This window comes from Engraulis encrasicolus, chromosome 3, assembly GCF_034702125.1.
Source record: "Engraulis encrasicolus isolate BLACKSEA-1 chromosome 3, IST_EnEncr_1.0, whole genome shotgun sequence".
NCBI classification, from domain to species: Eukaryota; Metazoa; Chordata; class Actinopteri; order Clupeiformes; family Engraulidae; genus Engraulis; species Engraulis encrasicolus.
In genome coordinates, this window is record NC_085859.1 from 14,130,644 (window position 1) to 14,148,093 (window position 17,450).

The 17,450-nt window shown below is 41.7% G+C and overlaps 2 protein-coding genes across 2 annotated transcripts; one reads left to right on the forward strand and one right to left on the reverse strand.

The window, feature by feature from the left end:
- The first annotated feature begins 228 nt into the window (after positions 1-228).
- chek2 (checkpoint kinase 2) lies at positions 229-11,276 on the forward strand. The gene is made up of 15 exons (XM_063194810.1): positions 229-308; positions 1,333-1,596; positions 4,137-4,255; positions 4,384-4,516; positions 5,670-5,760; positions 6,266-6,362; positions 6,460-6,513; positions 6,942-7,006; positions 8,257-8,356; positions 8,895-8,981; positions 9,502-9,665; positions 9,882-9,997; positions 10,382-10,467; positions 10,650-10,718; positions 10,964-11,276. The coding sequence occupies exons 2-15, from the start codon at positions 1,347-1,349 to the stop codon at positions 11,105-11,107; spliced, it is 1,575 nt and encodes a 524-aa protein (XP_063050880.1). The 5' UTR covers positions 229-308; positions 1,333-1,346; the 3' UTR covers positions 11,108-11,276.
- gstt2 (glutathione S-transferase theta 2) lies at positions 10,739-16,113 on the reverse strand. The gene is made up of 5 exons (XM_063194811.1): positions 15,916-16,113; positions 15,556-15,643; positions 15,324-15,474; positions 14,529-14,705; positions 10,739-12,380 (listed from the first exon to the last, which is right to left on the reverse strand). Exons 1-5 carry the CDS (start codon positions 16,037-16,039, stop codon positions 12,234-12,236), a joined length of 687 nt encoding a protein of 228 aa, XP_063050881.1. The 5' UTR covers positions 16,040-16,113; the 3' UTR covers positions 10,739-12,233.
- Between the last annotated feature and the right edge of the window lie 1,337 nt (positions 16,114-17,450).

Genomic DNA, 17,450 nt, shown 5'->3' on the forward strand with positions numbered 1-17,450 from the left:
TGTTTCAAAATAAACTGACACTACCGCTCTATTTCTCTAAATAGCGGATTGTGCTCTTTATTTCATGCTAGATATTCATACGTACTAGTGTCACAGCAATGTGCTTCCCAATACATTATTAGATTGCCTGCCACATAAACACATTCAATCACATGTTGGCTTTTGTTTGATTTCAGTCTTTCCCAGAATGCTCTCCAATTTCATTGGTCGCGTTTGTATTACGTACGATGCTGCTGTATTGGGCATGTCCAGGATAAGCCCGGTAATTTTTGCACGTGTAGTGTAGAGTAAAATTAAATTAAAATCGGGTAAGTAAAAAATGAACGAAATGCATTGGCAGAGCGGTCATAGCGCGTCTTTCTCTCTCTGTAGTTTGCACAAGTTTAGTAATGGGCTTTTGAAGCCTGCATCGGCTGCATATCCCTGTCATGTCGGCGTGTTGAAATGACATTGTTTTTGTTTTTGCCTCCACTGTAGCGTGTAATTAGCTCGGACGCGTAAATATTTGCACTGTAGGCCTACAGCACACAGAGAGGGAGAGATTACTTTGCGGGGTTTTAAGCAAAATGCTTATAATATGCATTCAGAGAGTAAATATGTCATACGAGTATGTAATGTACTGTACTTAAAGGCAAAATAGTGTTTGCTTGGTTTGGGTACGTCTTGGCACTGTGGATGTAACCTAATTGTGAACCATTCTGAACCATGGAACCTTGTGACACAAACCAAAGTAGGTCAAAGAGAGTCATAACTGCAACGCCTACAGAAAGGTGTCCTTGACCCATAGCTGCACAACAGGAAGCACCAATGATTCTTGTGCACTATTCCATTTTGCGTTTCTGTGTTTTTATATTTCGGAAATTAAAACCACACTTAACAGGCTCTCTTGAGGAACTTAATGTTTACGTTCATGTGCCGTCTGGATAAGTCTCAAAACTGTATCATAACGGATTCTCACAAGCCACAGATGCAGCTCTGTCAGATATGAGCCATGATTAATATGACATGACCGTCATGATATGTTTGTACATGCTTATGCATTATTGCTTTTTTGTTGTTCTTCTTCTCTTCTTCTTTTATTGTTTTATGTTGTATGTCCTCCTATTGGGCCCAGAGCCTGTAATAAAGTTTATATATAACACTTGTTTTTTCTGAAACTTTTCCGGTGTAGGTTTGACTGGGAAAGTGGTGGGGACATTATTAAACATTATTATGATTTTGCATTATGTTTGTGGAGAAAGTGGTGAGGACAGGCTGGGTTTATCTCAAAAGTGGTATGGACATGTCATCACCATCCCCACCTAAAATTACACCCTGTACTCTACCCAACAGCAGACGGCAGCATCATGTCTCAGGACCCCGAGCAGGGTACCCAATCCCAAACCCCTCAGACCCAGTCTCTGCCACAGTCCCAGGGCGGCTCCAGCTCCTCGTCTGGACCCACCTCCGGTAGCCAGACGTCGTCCTCCGGCTCTGGCACGTATAGCTCCGTGGACACCCTCCCGGTGCGAGACCTCGCCTCCATTCCCGAGGAGGAGCCTGGGCCGCAGCCGTGGGGTCGGCTGCTGCCCATGAAGACTGGGTTCAGAGTTCAGGGTAAGCGTAAGCAGTAGCCTGACCATTTCGCATTCATGGTCTTGACTTTGTTTGATCTGACGCGATTGCAGGAAGCAGGAAGGGCATTTTCGGAAAAATCAGTATTTAACTTATAAGTTGTTGAACAAACATGTCTGATGTCTATCTATGGCGATGTAGGACCGTTTAACAGACATGTCTGACAGAACATCCTACCGTAGGATAAAATACAATGTAGGACCGTTTGTCAGAACACCGGCGAAAATCCTACCGGTCAACATCGCTCCACAGAGGACAGGTACCAGACGTAGTGCGGAGCCAAGTGTCTTGGCGGAAGTACATAGGATGGCGTGCGAGGCTAAGCCTGCGGTGCTTTGTTATTCCATAGGCACTTCACCACAAATCATATCGACAGCACTAGCTCTGAGGGCTTGTATTTGAGCATTGGATGTTGCTGGATGCTAAGTGGGGCAGCCACGGCTCAATGGTTAGAGCGCTGGCCTTCAGATCAAAGGGTTGCAGGTTCAAGTCCCACCTTTACCAGCACCTTCATCCATGGTTGAAGTGCCCCTTAGCGAGGCACTTAACCCCACATTGCTCCAGGGACTGTATCCAATACTCTGAACCTAAATAAGTGTGAGTCGCCTTGGATACAAGCGTCAGTTTAATGTAATGTAATGCTGGTTTGTCGCTCAGGGGAAGGCCTATGCCATAACTTTGTGCATTGGGCTCCACCCAAAGCAAAGTGTTGCCGCCTGTGCCATATGAATCAGTCATGGGAAGGAGAGCAAAGGAGTAGTCCAAGAACCTGGCTCAGTGGAAAACCATGCAGTTGAAGTTAACCTTGAGGTAGTGGTAAATCATCTAATAGAAGAACCTGGAATGCTCATTTTCTTTACAGGGTTCCCACCGGTCATGGAATTTCTGGAATATCATGGAATTTCATTAATGTTTTTCCAGTCATGGCAAGTCATGGAATTTTACCATTCTGCCTGCACAGTCATGGAATATCATGGAATTTTCTTAAAGCGATGGTTCGGAGTAGAATCACCCTAATGCCATTTGAACCGTGACACCCATCCACTTTTACACCCGAAGTGTTTTCAAAAATAACTTGTCATGACACCAAACTTCTACAGTATAACAAATGTGGTTTGTACTCACAAAAAGATGAATTTGAAACTTTGTACATAGTCCAGACGTCACTTCCTCCAGCTGGGACTTTGTTGATGGAAACAAATACACGTGAGTCCGGAAGGCGGAAAACTCAAAAAGACAGCTTGCGCTACAACTAGAAATTAACCACTTCGGATTTAAATTTTACCACGTTTAATAAATAGAAGACGATGCCACACTCGTGCATATATCCTGGCTGTGGACTAAAACACAAACCTTAGCTTAGTCCCAGCTGGAGGAAGTGACGTCGACGGATGTTTAGCAGCAGAAAAGCTAATCGTCTCGTGTGTTGTTACTAATAAACTCCTGGACTATGTACAAAGTTTCAAATTCATCTTTTTGTGAGTACAAACCACATTTGTTATACTGTAGAAGTTTGGTGTCATGACATGTTATTTTTGTGGGGAAAGTTTGGAGACGGTGCCCAGGATCCATATGCGCTTGAGTCAAGCTATCCGGAATAAACATCGAATAACACAGCAACTCTGTTGATGTAAGCCTGCGGCAGAAAACACTTCGGGTGTAATGGTGGATGGGTGTCACGGTTCAAATGGCATTAGGGTGATTCTACTCCGAACCATCGCTTTAACAGTTGTGTAAAATCAAAAACTTTTTTGTTTGGTGTATATAACATTGTTTCTTACTGGTTATACTACAACGCTTCGCCAGAGACGGTTAAGTTTTGCGCTGTAATGTGCAACATTTTAGAATGCAATGAGCCCACTGAAGGCTGGCGGCTGTAGGGGTGAAGATAATCTTCAGTTTTCACACTTTAAAAAACGTTTTAACGTCATTTCTTTTTACCGAAATGGTCATGGAAATTCCTTTTTTGGGGTCTGGAAAGTCATGGAAAATCATGGAAGTTTATATCTGAATTAGAGTGGGAACCCTGTCTTAACCAAATGACACCTGTGGGTTGTCTAATAGCAGTTGTACGGCTTCCCGTAGGTTAGCATAGCCAGGTTTGTCACTGAACCATGTTCTTGGATTGCCCCCCAAGTGTTTCCTGCTTTGGTTTATGCATTTACTTAGTTGAATGTGTCGTTGTACCATTTCAAAACTAGCCAAATGTGTGGGGTTCTAATACGGTAACTCTCAAAGGTTTGCAAAGAATCGGTGGATGGAAGCATATAGACTAGAGTTCTTTGTATTAGATATATAGACAGATAAATGTTAGAAGTGATGCTTTGTTGTGTTTTGCTTACTGTGGTGTAAACATAAGAAGAATGGTTTGACCTGTCACGTGAAACAGCATGACCCCTGCATTGCCGAAAAGTGTCATGACCCCTGCATTGCCGAAAAATGTCATTGATCCTACTTTGTTTTTGGTCATATCTTCCCAAATCTGAATCTGTTGATTTGTGTTTGTATATTCCTGTTCACAGACTGTGTGGAGGAGGAGTATACGTTTGGACGAGGCCGGAAGTGCAGTTACATATTCAACGATCCTATGATTGGTGAATGGATTAAATCGTATAGTAAACTACATTTCCGTGTATTCAGGGTGAGTGTCTGTACTTCCTAAGATAATAAAATTGGCAATTCATGTCAAATATACATGTTTAATAGTGTGTATATATAGTGTATATAAAAATGTCTTGCCTGAATGTTTTCCCCCATGTGTTTTGACAGGAGAATGATGATGTTTTCATCGAAGACCGCAGTGCCAATGGCACATTCGTTAATAAGGAGAAGGTTGGCATGGAGAAAAAGATTCCTCTCTTGAATAATGCAGAAATATCGCTGGCTGATCCCAGCCATAAAGGTAAGGTCTGAAGTAAAATATTACTCACATGAGGGTTTTTTTATTTCTTTGCATTGGATTGCATTGGATTGGCCTAACAAGATCAGAAACCATGACATGTACTGCAACTATCAGCTTTCATTAAACATCTTGGCATATTTGAGGCTGTGAAGGATCAACCACTGTTTCGTTTTAAAATGCTACAAACTATATATTTTAGTCGTAAAGGTTTTATTGAAAGGGATTCGCCACCCCCATGTCAAATTAACGATCTCTCTACAGTCCTGAGGGTTAAATAAGTGCAAAACACAGCCAACACACGACGAATAGCCACACTGCTGTAGAAGTGAGGTGTGGGGGTTTCTCAATGACATTCCGTAGTGTGTGCTGTGTGTTTTTCCACACGGAACATAGTTTCGTTTACTTTTGTTTAGTTTAGTTTAGTTTAGTTTAGTGTTATTTGATAGGGACAGATACATATCATCTAGGTTGTATAAAACCCAAACAGCAAGTATCATTAATGTATAGCCAAGAGCTCATTTCCAATACCCATTCCTAAAAGGGCTTATAAAGCGATACACCAACTGCAATAACAATAAAACATTATTATCAGAAAAACTACCTATTCACTAATTCCGTGCAATCATTCATCCTTAAAATCTATAAAATTGGTGCTTGTTCATCCATCCATCTTCATCCATTCACTAAACATCATATTCACATTTGCCTACCATTCCTACACCTGTCCTGCACATACTGGAATGTATTTTTATGCATTATCAAACACACACACACACACACACACACACACTATCAACTAGAACTGTGTGGTTCATCCGTTGCCTACCTAACAAAGAGGTTGGATTAATACACGTGAAGAGGATTCAATACCCGCCCACCCAATGCAAAAGAGTGTGCTCAAGTTGAGTCTCCTAAGGGGGCGTTGTCCCCTCTTTCTTCTTGTTTGCACAAGAAGTGCGCTACCGCCATCTACAGCGCTAAGGGGACTCCATTTATTCTCAATCTCAGGACTCCGAAGGTCTTCTAACCGAAGGTCCCCTAAAGGGGCGTTCACCCGACATAAAGTGGATATTGGAAAAGAACTAGAATGACGTATATATCTGTCTATAAGATCTCTGTACCTAATCTACATGTCTCCACGTGTGTCTTGCAGTATTTGTATTCATCGATTTGACAGCAGATGAGCAAGAGAACCTGCCCAGTGAACTGAAAGCCAAATACCTCATGTCAAGGAAGCTTGGTGTGTAAGTGAACCTTTGTCAAAACTAGAAAGACCTCCGCCAATGAGGCTGTTTGCTAGAACATTTGAACCTTTGTTAAAACTAGAAATGCACTCAGAGAGTGCAGACCTCTGCCAATGAGGCTGCCTGATGGAACATTTGACTGTTACACCCTACTTTTTTTTTCAAATCTTTCTGCCTTGTTTTTGTGGAGTTAGAAACTGGAATGTCAAAATTCGCCCTATCCCGCAATTGTGAAAAAAATCCTGGATCCGTATTGAGATCCGGATTACCAGCAAATATGTAATCCCTTGTTCCTTTTGTCCCTTTCAACAACTCCACAAAATGTCATCAAAATCCGTTAGTAACTTTTTGAGTTATCCTGCTGACAAACAGACAGACAAACAAACAAACAAACCAATGCGACAAGAAACACCACCTCCTTGGCGGAAATAAAAATTAATTGAATGGAATTCAATTCAGACATTTAATTTAATCTTGAATAGTTGTGGTCTTTCTGTGTGTGTAGGGGAGTTTGTGGAGAAGTGAAGCTGGCGTTTGAGCGAGATACATGCAAGAAAGTTGCCATCAAAGCGATCAATAAGCAGAATTTCAAGTCTATTGGGGTAAGTCAGTGTGTACATTATCCTGATGCTATTTTTCTATATGCTTGGTGTTATACAACAATTGTCCCACTAATAAATATGTTCCCCTCATGTTCAGACGGCAACGCGGAATGCTGAGCGAGAAATTGAGATCTTGAAAAGAATAGACCATGTGAGTTGTGTACTTTTTTTACTGAGCGGTGGTAGCTCAGGTGGTAGAGGAGCCATTCAGCAACCCAAAGGTTGCAGGTTTGAGCCCCGCTCTGCCTGACTCCCATCGTTGTGTCCTTGAGCAAGACACTTAACCCCAAGTTGCTCCTGGTGGCAGGGTGGTACCCTGCGTGGCAGCCACTGCCACCGGTGTATGAATGTGAGTGTGAATGGGTGAATGTGAGGCATGCAATGTAAAGCGCTTTGAGTGCTTGAAGGAGTGGAAAGGCTATATAAATGCAGTCCATTTACCATTTACTTAACTTTATTGATTATACTTCACTGTATGTTATTATACTTGTACTATACTGTATTTAACGGTGTTGAATATAAAAGAAAAAATCAGTTCAGCTGTCTCAATGAAACTAAGATAACACTTTCTGTTCCCAGCCTTGTCTAATAAAAACGGAGGCATTTTTCCAAACAGAAGATGCGTATTACATCGTGTTGGAGCTGTAAGTACAATATCTCTTTTGTTACTATTTAAATTGTAACTTTCATTCAATTTCAAACTAAAATATTTCTGCCCAGTTTACACTTTGTCTGACTATGGATAAGCCTAAACAAATAAATAATGAGGATGTTGAGCTGTTTCCTTTGGTATGTCTTGAGCTAGTCACCCAAAAGTGAAAAGAGATCAGGCAACCTGAAGGACCGCGGTTTGAAGAGATGGAAGTAAACTGAAAACAGCCTATCTGTAAGCTGTAAAAGAGACTGCCAACTGATTTGATTTGTTTTATTCTATATGCGATTTGTTTTAGTGGCACTCAGTCACAGATAGGGGCTCAGCTTTTGTAAACTGAATTTCTGTTCCTGGTCATGATATGCTGTGTAGGTTTTCTTTCAGTGGTGTAGTCTACGTAGAACACGGGTATACGGAGTATACCCACTTCTAAATTTCAGGGATTTCAGTATACCCACTAAAAATTGATTGATCCATTGTTTTGAATAGCACAAATATATACAGTATACCCACTTCAAAAAATGCTCAAATATACAGTATACCCACCATAAAAAAGTAGACTACACCACTGTTTTCTTTGGAGCTGATGTGAAAGTCATTTTACCTTAAGCATAAAATAAGCTATATTTTTTTTCTAACTGTTAAACTACAGTGTCTGCTTTGAGAGAGAGAGAGAGAGAGAGAGAGAGAGAGAGAGAGAGAGAGAGAGAGAGAGAGAGAGAGAGAGAGAGAGAGAGAGAGAGAGAGAGAGAGAGAGAGAGAGAGAGAGAGAGAGAGAGACCTGTGTCTGCAAAAAAGCTGTGTTTGGATATCTGTCTTTACTGTATATCCCTCCTTGAGGTGCTTTCTCCATCTTAGTGCCTCAAGGGCCGATGTCATAGATAGCATGTCATTACATTAAAAGTGAGGAAAACGATGGAAGGGGGTGAGGAGTCAGGAGTCGAGGGCGTGATGACTGATGAATTATGTAATGGAATGTACGGGGTTTCTTACTAAAGGTGCCGGTATGCTTGCTGCGAGCTGTAAATTACGCGCGTCACCGCGAGCAACCGACAGCACTGCTTCAAAAGCAGTTGACCAAGACGCAAAACGGACGCATTTGGCTGCCGTGTCCAACGCGCGCGAAATTGACATTAAATACGCACGTTAACGCGTTCATGAACGAATCGTGCACACGCTCGCGTATCTTGCAGCAAGCATACCGGCACCTTAACTCAGAACCACTGGTGTCATCCTCTTCAGAATGGAGGGTGGAGAACTTCTTGAAAGAATCAAATCCAGGGGTCAACTGAAGGAGGCCATTGCCAAGCTATACTTCTATCAAATGCTGAAAGGAGTGCAGGTGTGGGTGCCATATGCATTTCTTTGCTAATTTGGTGGTTGCTAATTTTGTGTCTCTGATCTTTTGTTTGTTTTTAAATATGTTGCGCAGTGACTCATCTAGGGCTGGGTAAAATAATCGATTCAATCGAAAATCGATCGATATCATTTAAAATTCACATAATCGATTCACAGGGCACAAAATCGATTTTTTTGCTCTTTTTCTTTTTGTTCTTTTTGTTTCATTTAGGTCTATGGAAAATACCCAGTAGGTATTAGTCAATTAGGCCTAGGCCTACTTATTACAAATTAGCAATCTGTTAACACTGTCAAGCCACAGCCCTTTGACATTTTTATATAAAAATAGGCAACAGCATCTTTTGGGGGAAATACTTGCACCAAAAAGGGAACAGATTGAATCGATTCGGAGTGAATCGAATTGAATCGAATCGAATCGTGATTAATCGATTCAAAACCCTCAGAATCGAAATCNAATCGAAACAGGAACATAGCTGCAATACCCAGCCCTAGACTCATCATACATATGTTTTTCTGTTCAGTACCTCCATCAAAATGACATCATACATCGAGACCTCAAACCAGAAAATATTCTGCTTTCATCTGTCGAGGACGAGTGCCTGATCAAAGTAAATATGCCTAAAAATTTTCCAGATAACTACCCTCCCTTTTCCTTTGAAACATGTTTTTTATTCCTATGAACGGTTTCGTTTTAAGGCCAAAAGAAGTAAAGCTTTTTGTAGCTGCCAAGTGTCGGCTACTTTGCCCCTGCAGCCTTCATCATAGCAGTCCAAGAGAGTTGATCTGGTGGCCGCCATGATTTTTTTTTTATTCACCGTTGAGGACGAGCTGACACAGATTCTGGGTAGTAGGCAGTGAAAGACCCGCTCACTTCGCTTCAGCCAGCCAGCTGGTTTTCGAGCTAAGTCGAGCTGGCAGTTTGTACAGTAAATGTATAATTAGCAGGCTTCAGGGTCTGAGGCAAGGTTGTGGTGTGAACGAAAGACACCTTAGATAAAATTGAAGACGAGACGCTACTTTTGCATCTTCTGTTTTGATTGTCACCACATAAACGTAATGCCTCAATGAGCCTTTTTACTGTCTTAGAAAAAAAAAGAAACAAACAAACATTTCTCCATCATGCCTCAGATCACAGATTTCAACCAGTCAAAGATCCTGGAGGAGTCCTCGCTGATGAAGACGCTGTGTGGAACGCCCAACTACCTGGCTCCCGAGGTCTTCCTCAGCGCCACGACCGACGGCTACACCAGCGCAGTGGACTGCTGGAGTCTCGGGGTGCTGCTCTTTGTCTGGTAAGTGCCTCCATTTTAGTTTTGTTCGTTTTTTGCACTTTGTGACAAGTTATGGTAAGTAAGTTGTGGCAAAAAAAGTTAAGTATCACTTGAAGAGGAATATGTTCCAGATTTTGTTTTTACTTTGTACTTTCTGATAGCCCTATTATTACATGTTGTTCATGATATTGATGTTGTGGCAACTTTTTTGTTTGTTTGTTTCGTTGTTTCTCTCAGCCTGGGGGGCTATCAGCCCTTTCACCCCGAGATTAGTGATCTTCCAGTGAGAGACCAAATTACCCAGGGACTGTACAGGTTCATCAAGTCGAAGTGGGAAAACGTTTCTGCTCCAGGTAAGGTAGACAAGAAGATATCTCGCATCTCTCAGTAAAACAGACACTTAGTAGATGTGTTTGTATTGGCTGAGAAGTCCTGCACAGTGCCCCCCGAGGAAGGTGTTTAGTACAATGGGGGGCAGCCATGGCTCAATGGTTAGATCACTGGCCTTTAGATCACAAGGTTGCAGGTTCAAATCCCACCCTTACCAGCACCTTCATCCATGTCTGAAGTGCCCTTAAGCAAGGCACCTTACCCCACATTGCTCTAGGGACTGTAACCAATACCCTATACCTAAATAACTAAGTTGCTTGGATAAAAGTGTCAGCTAAGGATAATGTAATGTAAAACCATAAAGGATTTAGGTGTGCAGATAATTTTGCATGCCGTTTTCATTTCAGCCAAGAACCTGGTGAAGAGGCTTCTGGTTGTTGACCCCAAGAAACGATTGACCATTGAGGGGGCTCTCAAGCACGCTTGGCTACAGGTTTGTTTCGGTTTTGTATTTATTGTCTTTGCAGCTTAAAGCAACAATATATCTTTTCAACCATCAAATAACATGTTGAGTGTGTAAAAGGCTCTGAATTGGCCTCTCATTGGAAACACCTTGGCCACAGGAAATTATCAGAGAAAGTAATTTGACTCGCACAATGTGTTGTGTTTGAGCAGGATGAAGAGATGAAGAAACTGGCCAATCAGATCATGTTCCCGGACGGTGGAGGTGATGCTGTTGTTGAGGTAAAGAGAATGGAGACGTATTGAGAAAATAAATGATTTTTTATTAATATTCGCAAATGTTGATCAAAAACAAATATAAACACAAATCACATTTCAACACATGCAAATTATTATTATTATTGTCTTTTAGGGTGAAGTAGTGTGAAAGTATAATTATCTTTTTCTTTATTATGATAGTATAGTAATAGGTTTGTTTATTGGCTGACCACAAAAAGAGAGACTGACTGACTGTTTTTTTCCAACAGCCACAGCCGCAGGTCCCGCCACCACAGCCTTCACCACCTCCGCAGCCCTCCTCAAGCAGGAGGTCAAGAGAGGAGGAGGAGGAGGAGGAGGGAGCAGGAGAGGGGGCGCAGCATCCCGCTAAGAGGAAGAGAGAGGATGCCTAATCACTGGATCACGTATGACTGCCTGGACCTCTCAAGGCATGTCACGTCACGTGACTTATTTGTGTACATAATGTATATTGCCAGAAATTTGTCTTTTTTATACATTCCGTAGCCTTTATATGTAGCCTGTTTCTTCGAATCATGTTTTTACAATAAACGGTTCTCTTGAGATTTGTGATCAATTTCGTTTTTCTTTTCTTTCCTTTAAAGTAAGTTACATGTCTTGGTGTGCAGTGCAGAATCCAGGGGGGCAGGATTTGGCTGGTTAGCTTCGCCGATTAGCAAGTTGCCATTTTCGCACTTCCGACATTCACTTCGTTCATGATGATAGGTGGGTACACAAGTTTAGGGTTACAGGTCTGTGGTTGGGCACCTCCATGCATCCAATGCCCGTCTTTGTAAGTCAGTCATTAACGTGGCACGTAATTGGCGGAGTAAAGTGTTGGTGGAAATACCTCCAATTTGGAAGCTGAAAAAAAACGTTCAATTTTGGCTGAATTCACTAGCCTAGCATTTACCATTGAAATGACTGGAGGCGGGACTTGTTCACTCTCTCCAGTTCTTATACTACCTCCATGGCAGAATCCACACAGCAATTGTTCAATAATAAGGATTAGTGATGTCAAGTTTAAGTTTAAAAAAAATCATTAAGGCAAAAGGGTCATCAGTATAAATTATGAGGTGGCATCACTGGAAATGAAAGGTTTCTTGAAGGCGAAATGGATTATCATATACTGTCAAGGTAATTGATAGTTTTGTTGTTAATCACTTATTATCCAATAGTTAATATCAACAAGAATATCTATTATAACCAACTGTGGAAATAAAAAAAAACAAAAAAAGCGTATCTGGTACTGATGAAATGTTCTGAAATGCGTAAAATTATGACTTTTGAATCCTTTACTGTGCTTGCTGTTCTGTATGTGATGTGTGTGAACACCTTCTGCTGCACTACTGATCACGAAACTCCCCAAGACAAAGCTCCAAAATGCCTAGTGTTTCAATTGAAAACACGCCCGCAGAGTTCAGTCATAAATCATTTAGTTTGATCTCACAGCTGCTACACCTGTTTCATCCACGCCGAAAGTCACTCCAGACTTGTCAATACCGCCTCGCCTCGGCAGCATCATAATTTAGATTTGGACTTGTCCCGCAGGCTGTAGAGCACGGCGTGTGCCTCGTCAAAGGAGTCTTTCAGGGCCGACTGGACCCTGCTCTTCCAGCGCAGCAGCTTGGGTCGATCGTGCAGAATGTCTCGTCCACCACCCAGGGGCTGAAATAGAGAAGAGCAGCAGGGTGGCAACATGTTATCTACCAAGTAAACTCACACACCCACTTAGGTGCTGTTTCCACATAGCCGGATATTTTTAAATTTTTCTTCTGTTTGCACCATGTGTATTAAAACAAAAACTCCATTGTAACAGGTGCCTTTTTAACCTGATTCTCACGCAGAGGTCACGAAGATGAACGAAGTGCGAAGGGTCTGCGCGAGAGCCGGGCTAGTGCGTTTTGGCCCCCTAAATGGGATATATTTAACGGCGGATTTTAGATAGGTGGATTTTAAAACACTGTTTATGTGTAAAAGGAAGGCCAAAATCAATGAGTGCGATTACATGCAGTTCAGTATCCCGAATATGATCGGGATATTAAGTATCCCGAATTTGCGTTAGAGCATATAAACATTTCAGTGTCCCGAATAAGCCCTAATTCGGGATACTGAGAAATCAAGATATGCTAGGTGGAGTTCTCCGAAAAAAAAACGTGATATTGATGCATGGACACACCTTACCCCGGACACTGAGGCTTCCAATAGAACGTTGTTGCTGGAATCCAGGCTACACGCATTTGAAGAGAATTCAATAACAGCCAAGAATGTAGACCGAGATTTAACGCTCTGGGGTCATATAAAAACCTTATCACGAATATGATCATAACCGGGATATGTCTCATATTCAGGATACTGAACTGATCATATTAACGCACTCAATGTGTTTTCAAAAATATTTGGCTACGTGGAAACGGCACCTTGCTCACTCGACCCTGTCATTTCAGGCAATACTGCAACAAATGCAACATAGTTATCATAGTATGAAGTAGAAGTGAAGAGTTTCGTTGCAAAATTGTGTATCCACCATTTTTGACTTTCATTTTATTATTGGAAAGGACTGTTCGTTCAGAAGTCTTTTCATCTATGTGTGAATTCTTGCCATTCAAATATTTTGAGAACATACTTTTTAAACCTATACAAAATGCATTTTGCAATGCAATTTAATGGAACGCCCAATTAAAAATTTCAATTTCCCAAAATGGATATACATTAATTTACAACGAAACTCTTAAAGTGCTCCTGAAGATGTAATTACAACACTAGTGGCATAATATTGCATGGTTTCAACTATGCAATATCATGCTTCTAGGGTTGTAATTACATTTTAAATGTTATACAACTGTGGTATTATACAACATGTGGCGTTCTGAAATTTTGCACACATTTCAATCATTGACATTCTACACAAAGCAGGAGAGAAATAAATCATTCATTCATTCATTCACCATAGGTAACTTTAGAAAGGTCATTGTGAATTGAATTGGCGCTTTTGAAAGCCATAAAGTATACATCTTACAGTATGAGTAGTTGGGATGAGGCTCGTTTACAATAAATATCAACGTGTGTTTCACCATATGAGCACAACCTGATGAACCATTGGAGTAGTTTTGTACAGTGTCTCCTTGACCACACCATGCATGGTCCTGGCAATATCTGGACAATCTCTGTTAATCCCTCACACATTCACACCTTGGAAATTGCACGGCAGGCACATGAAAGGGGGAAAACAAGTAGAGATGCACCGGATCCAAGATCCGGTTCCGGATCCGGCAGGATAATAGGGTTTTTTCACAGGATCCGGATCCGGTTCCAGGATCCGGTAGCCGAGGCTTTTCAGTCAAAATAGTTTCAGCCAACGTGATAAAAAGGGCCCACGTGTGTGAGTAGGCTATGTGTTTCAACCCTTTCGTAGGATCCGGCATCCGGTTCCGGATCCGGCAGGATCTTAAGCAGTGGATCCGGTATCCGGCAGGATCCTAAAAATCAGGATCCGGTGCATCTCTAAAAACAAGTGGCTCCTACTATAATGTACAATATAATGCAGTGGATCTTAGTGGGGCTTTAAGTGAAAAAGGTTAAGAATCACTGATGTACTGCATCACTGATGTACTGCATGTACATCCACCTGAGCCAATACAGTATTATTACATCCCAGTTATCTGACACTTTTTTTATCCAAAGCAACGTACAGATATTACAGGCTATTGGTTACGGTCACTGGAGCAATGTGAGGTTAGGTGCAGCTGCTTGCTCAAGGGCACTTCAGCCATGGATGGAGGTGTAGGGAGTGGCGAGGGCAGGGCAGGGCAGTACCTGCATGATCTCACAGATGGCCAGCAGGTCGGCCAGGCTGATGTCGTCTCCGCAGAGGAAGGGCTGCCTCTTCAGGAACATGTCCTCCAGCCTGTCCAGGGTGCCACTCAGGTCCGCCAGGGCATTCTGCACCCTGATCGCCTCTGTGGGCTGGCCCGTCATACGAGGCATCAACACCTGCCGTGCATACAGAGAAGAGAAACAGAGTGAATAAACAAGCAAAATAAAGGAGGACTAAATCATAAATAAAAAGGGGGAAAGAATCTGGTGCCACAAAGACATCTATTTTTTTGCCATTTTTTTTTTTGTGCAGGAAGACTAACGTTTCGACATGCGTCTTCATCAGAGGACCTTGTGTAACACATTAGGACCTTGTCTAACACCTTAATCTACTCAGTTAAATGCTGTAAGGAAACACATTTGACATTGGACTGCATTTTGTTTTCATTGATCATCCTACTATCAATTGTAGTACCTAAGGGGTGCGTGCGCTTTGTTTGTTTGCAAACATATGGTGAGTAAGTAACCGTTATAGAGTAAATGATTATGCAACACTTTTAATGTACATTATGACCCATTTCCATATCCCAGAAGCCTGACTACTCTGAATAAATTGTCATCCAAAGACCATTTTTAAAATATGGTTACTTGGGAAGAAAGGCCTGTCATCATCACAAAGTGCAAGCAGTGGATGAAGAAGGTGATGCATGCTGCTCAGGACACGCCAGAGGCTATTATATTGTGCATTATTGCAATGTCATAGCATCGGACTGGACATGACCCTCACTCTCTCACCTCTAGAATGAAAACTTTGGCCGCATGTGGACGTGTGTTGGTGTGGTGCCAGGCGGTGTACTCGTCGACCTTCGCCCTCCTCTGTGGCTCACGTGGGTACCAGTGATCTGGCGCGTTGTATTTGGTAGCAAGATACTTCAGAATGGCGTCACTGAAACAACAATAGTAACAGTTACTTGCAGGTCTACAGACAGTGAGGTGTATCCATTTTTTAAAGGAAACGTTTCCTTACCTTTCTGTCAGAACAAAACCATTGTCAACCATAACTGGCACCCTCTGCATTGGGTTCAGTTTCGTATATTCTGGGGTCTTCTGTTCACCTGATAAAACACCGAAATGTGGGTCAGATTTTACTATGAACTTTCACCTGAATCTCGAATCTACTTCGTACGCACCATTGCAAGCAAAATAATCGTATTCAAATAATATTGAAATCCTTCCGAGAACAACAATTTACGCACAGAGAGATGTTTAATGATCATAGAGTATGAATTTAATAACTCGAGTCGGAGGACTTCTCTGTTGGTCAGTGACCTTACCCCCATAGGCTACCGTGATCGATTCACGAGGAAAAGTGATCAGTTCTATTTACCTTTGCGAAGAGCAACCCGGTTCACTTTGTGCGGTATTGCGGTGCATCGAAGAAATATTTGCAATGCCCTGCATGGCTGTGACAGCAAATCAAGGTACACTTCGACAACTTTCCTGCCAGCCATGACGATTTCAGCCCATCGACAGACTGGTTTTCCTGTTGTCAACAGTAGCGCTCGAGCTCACTCGTCTAAGTTTGACTTGTTCAGACAAAAGTAGTATATCGCAGATCACTGACGTGCTTCAGGTGCCGCTGTGATCTCAGGACCTTCATCTATCAGCTGTGCAAATCAACAATAAGCCTACTTTACAACAACTGTATCCCTTTGTAGGCCTACTTGCTCCTATGTGAGGCAGATAGATAGATAGATAGATAGATAGATAGATAGATAGATAGATAGATAGATAGATAGATAGATAGATAGATAGATAGATAGATAGATAATACATTTATTCACAGACTCAAGGTCCAGATAAGAACAAGCAATACATTATAAAAGACATACAAAACATAAAAAAATACCAGTGGGGACATTTACAGAGACAAAGAGGCTACTTGCACTTTCCCACCTTAGAGCCTTAAGCAAGATAAGAGCATTCATTGTACGCCACCTTAATCTTATTTATTTTTGCTCTACTGTAGATACACCAAAGATGAGCTGTGTACAGTGGTGTACAGTAAGTCCTGGACAGAGATATTTTTACTTCCTTAGTACACATATAGAATTCCCGTGCCAGCATATTTGCTTGAGCGTAGGCTACACTGGCGCTGAATATCATCATCACATACAGTGAGGAGAATAAGTATTTGATCCCTTGCTGATTTTGTTGGTTTGCCCACTAATAAAGACATGACCAGTCTTTCATGTTAATGATAATATGTATTATAATATGATGAGACAGAATATCAAAAAGAAAATCCAGAAATTAACTCTAAAGAATGTATATTAATTGATTTATATTTCATTGAGGGAAATAAGTATTTGATCCCCTGCCGACCATTAAGAGTTCTGATCCCGCAGATCAAATGGCGTTTCCAATCAACTTGTTATCTGAATTTAACACATCTGTCAATAGTAACCTGCACAAAAGACACATTGAATCTGCAGAATCAGTCCACAGAAACAGTCAATCAATCAAACTAAACTCGCCAACATGGGACAGACCAAAAAGCTGTCAAAGGATGTCAGGGACAAGATTTTAGAACTCAACAAGGCTGAAATGGGCTCCTAGATATTAAGGAGCAAGCTGTTGGTGCATTTCTTCCCAATTTTAGGACATACAAAATGATCATCAATCATCAATCTTAGGCCTGTCTGTGGTTCCATACAAGATTTGACCTTGTGGGAATTTAATAACCAGGAAAAAAAGAGATAAAGGACCTTAAAACTGTATGGGAGGCAGCTGGGACCTCAATCACTAAGAAAACTATTGGAAACACTTAATACCACAACGGATTAAAATCCTGCAGTGCATGTATGGTACCCCTGCTTCAGAAGGAACCTGTTCAGGCTCACCTGAGGATTGCCAATGAAC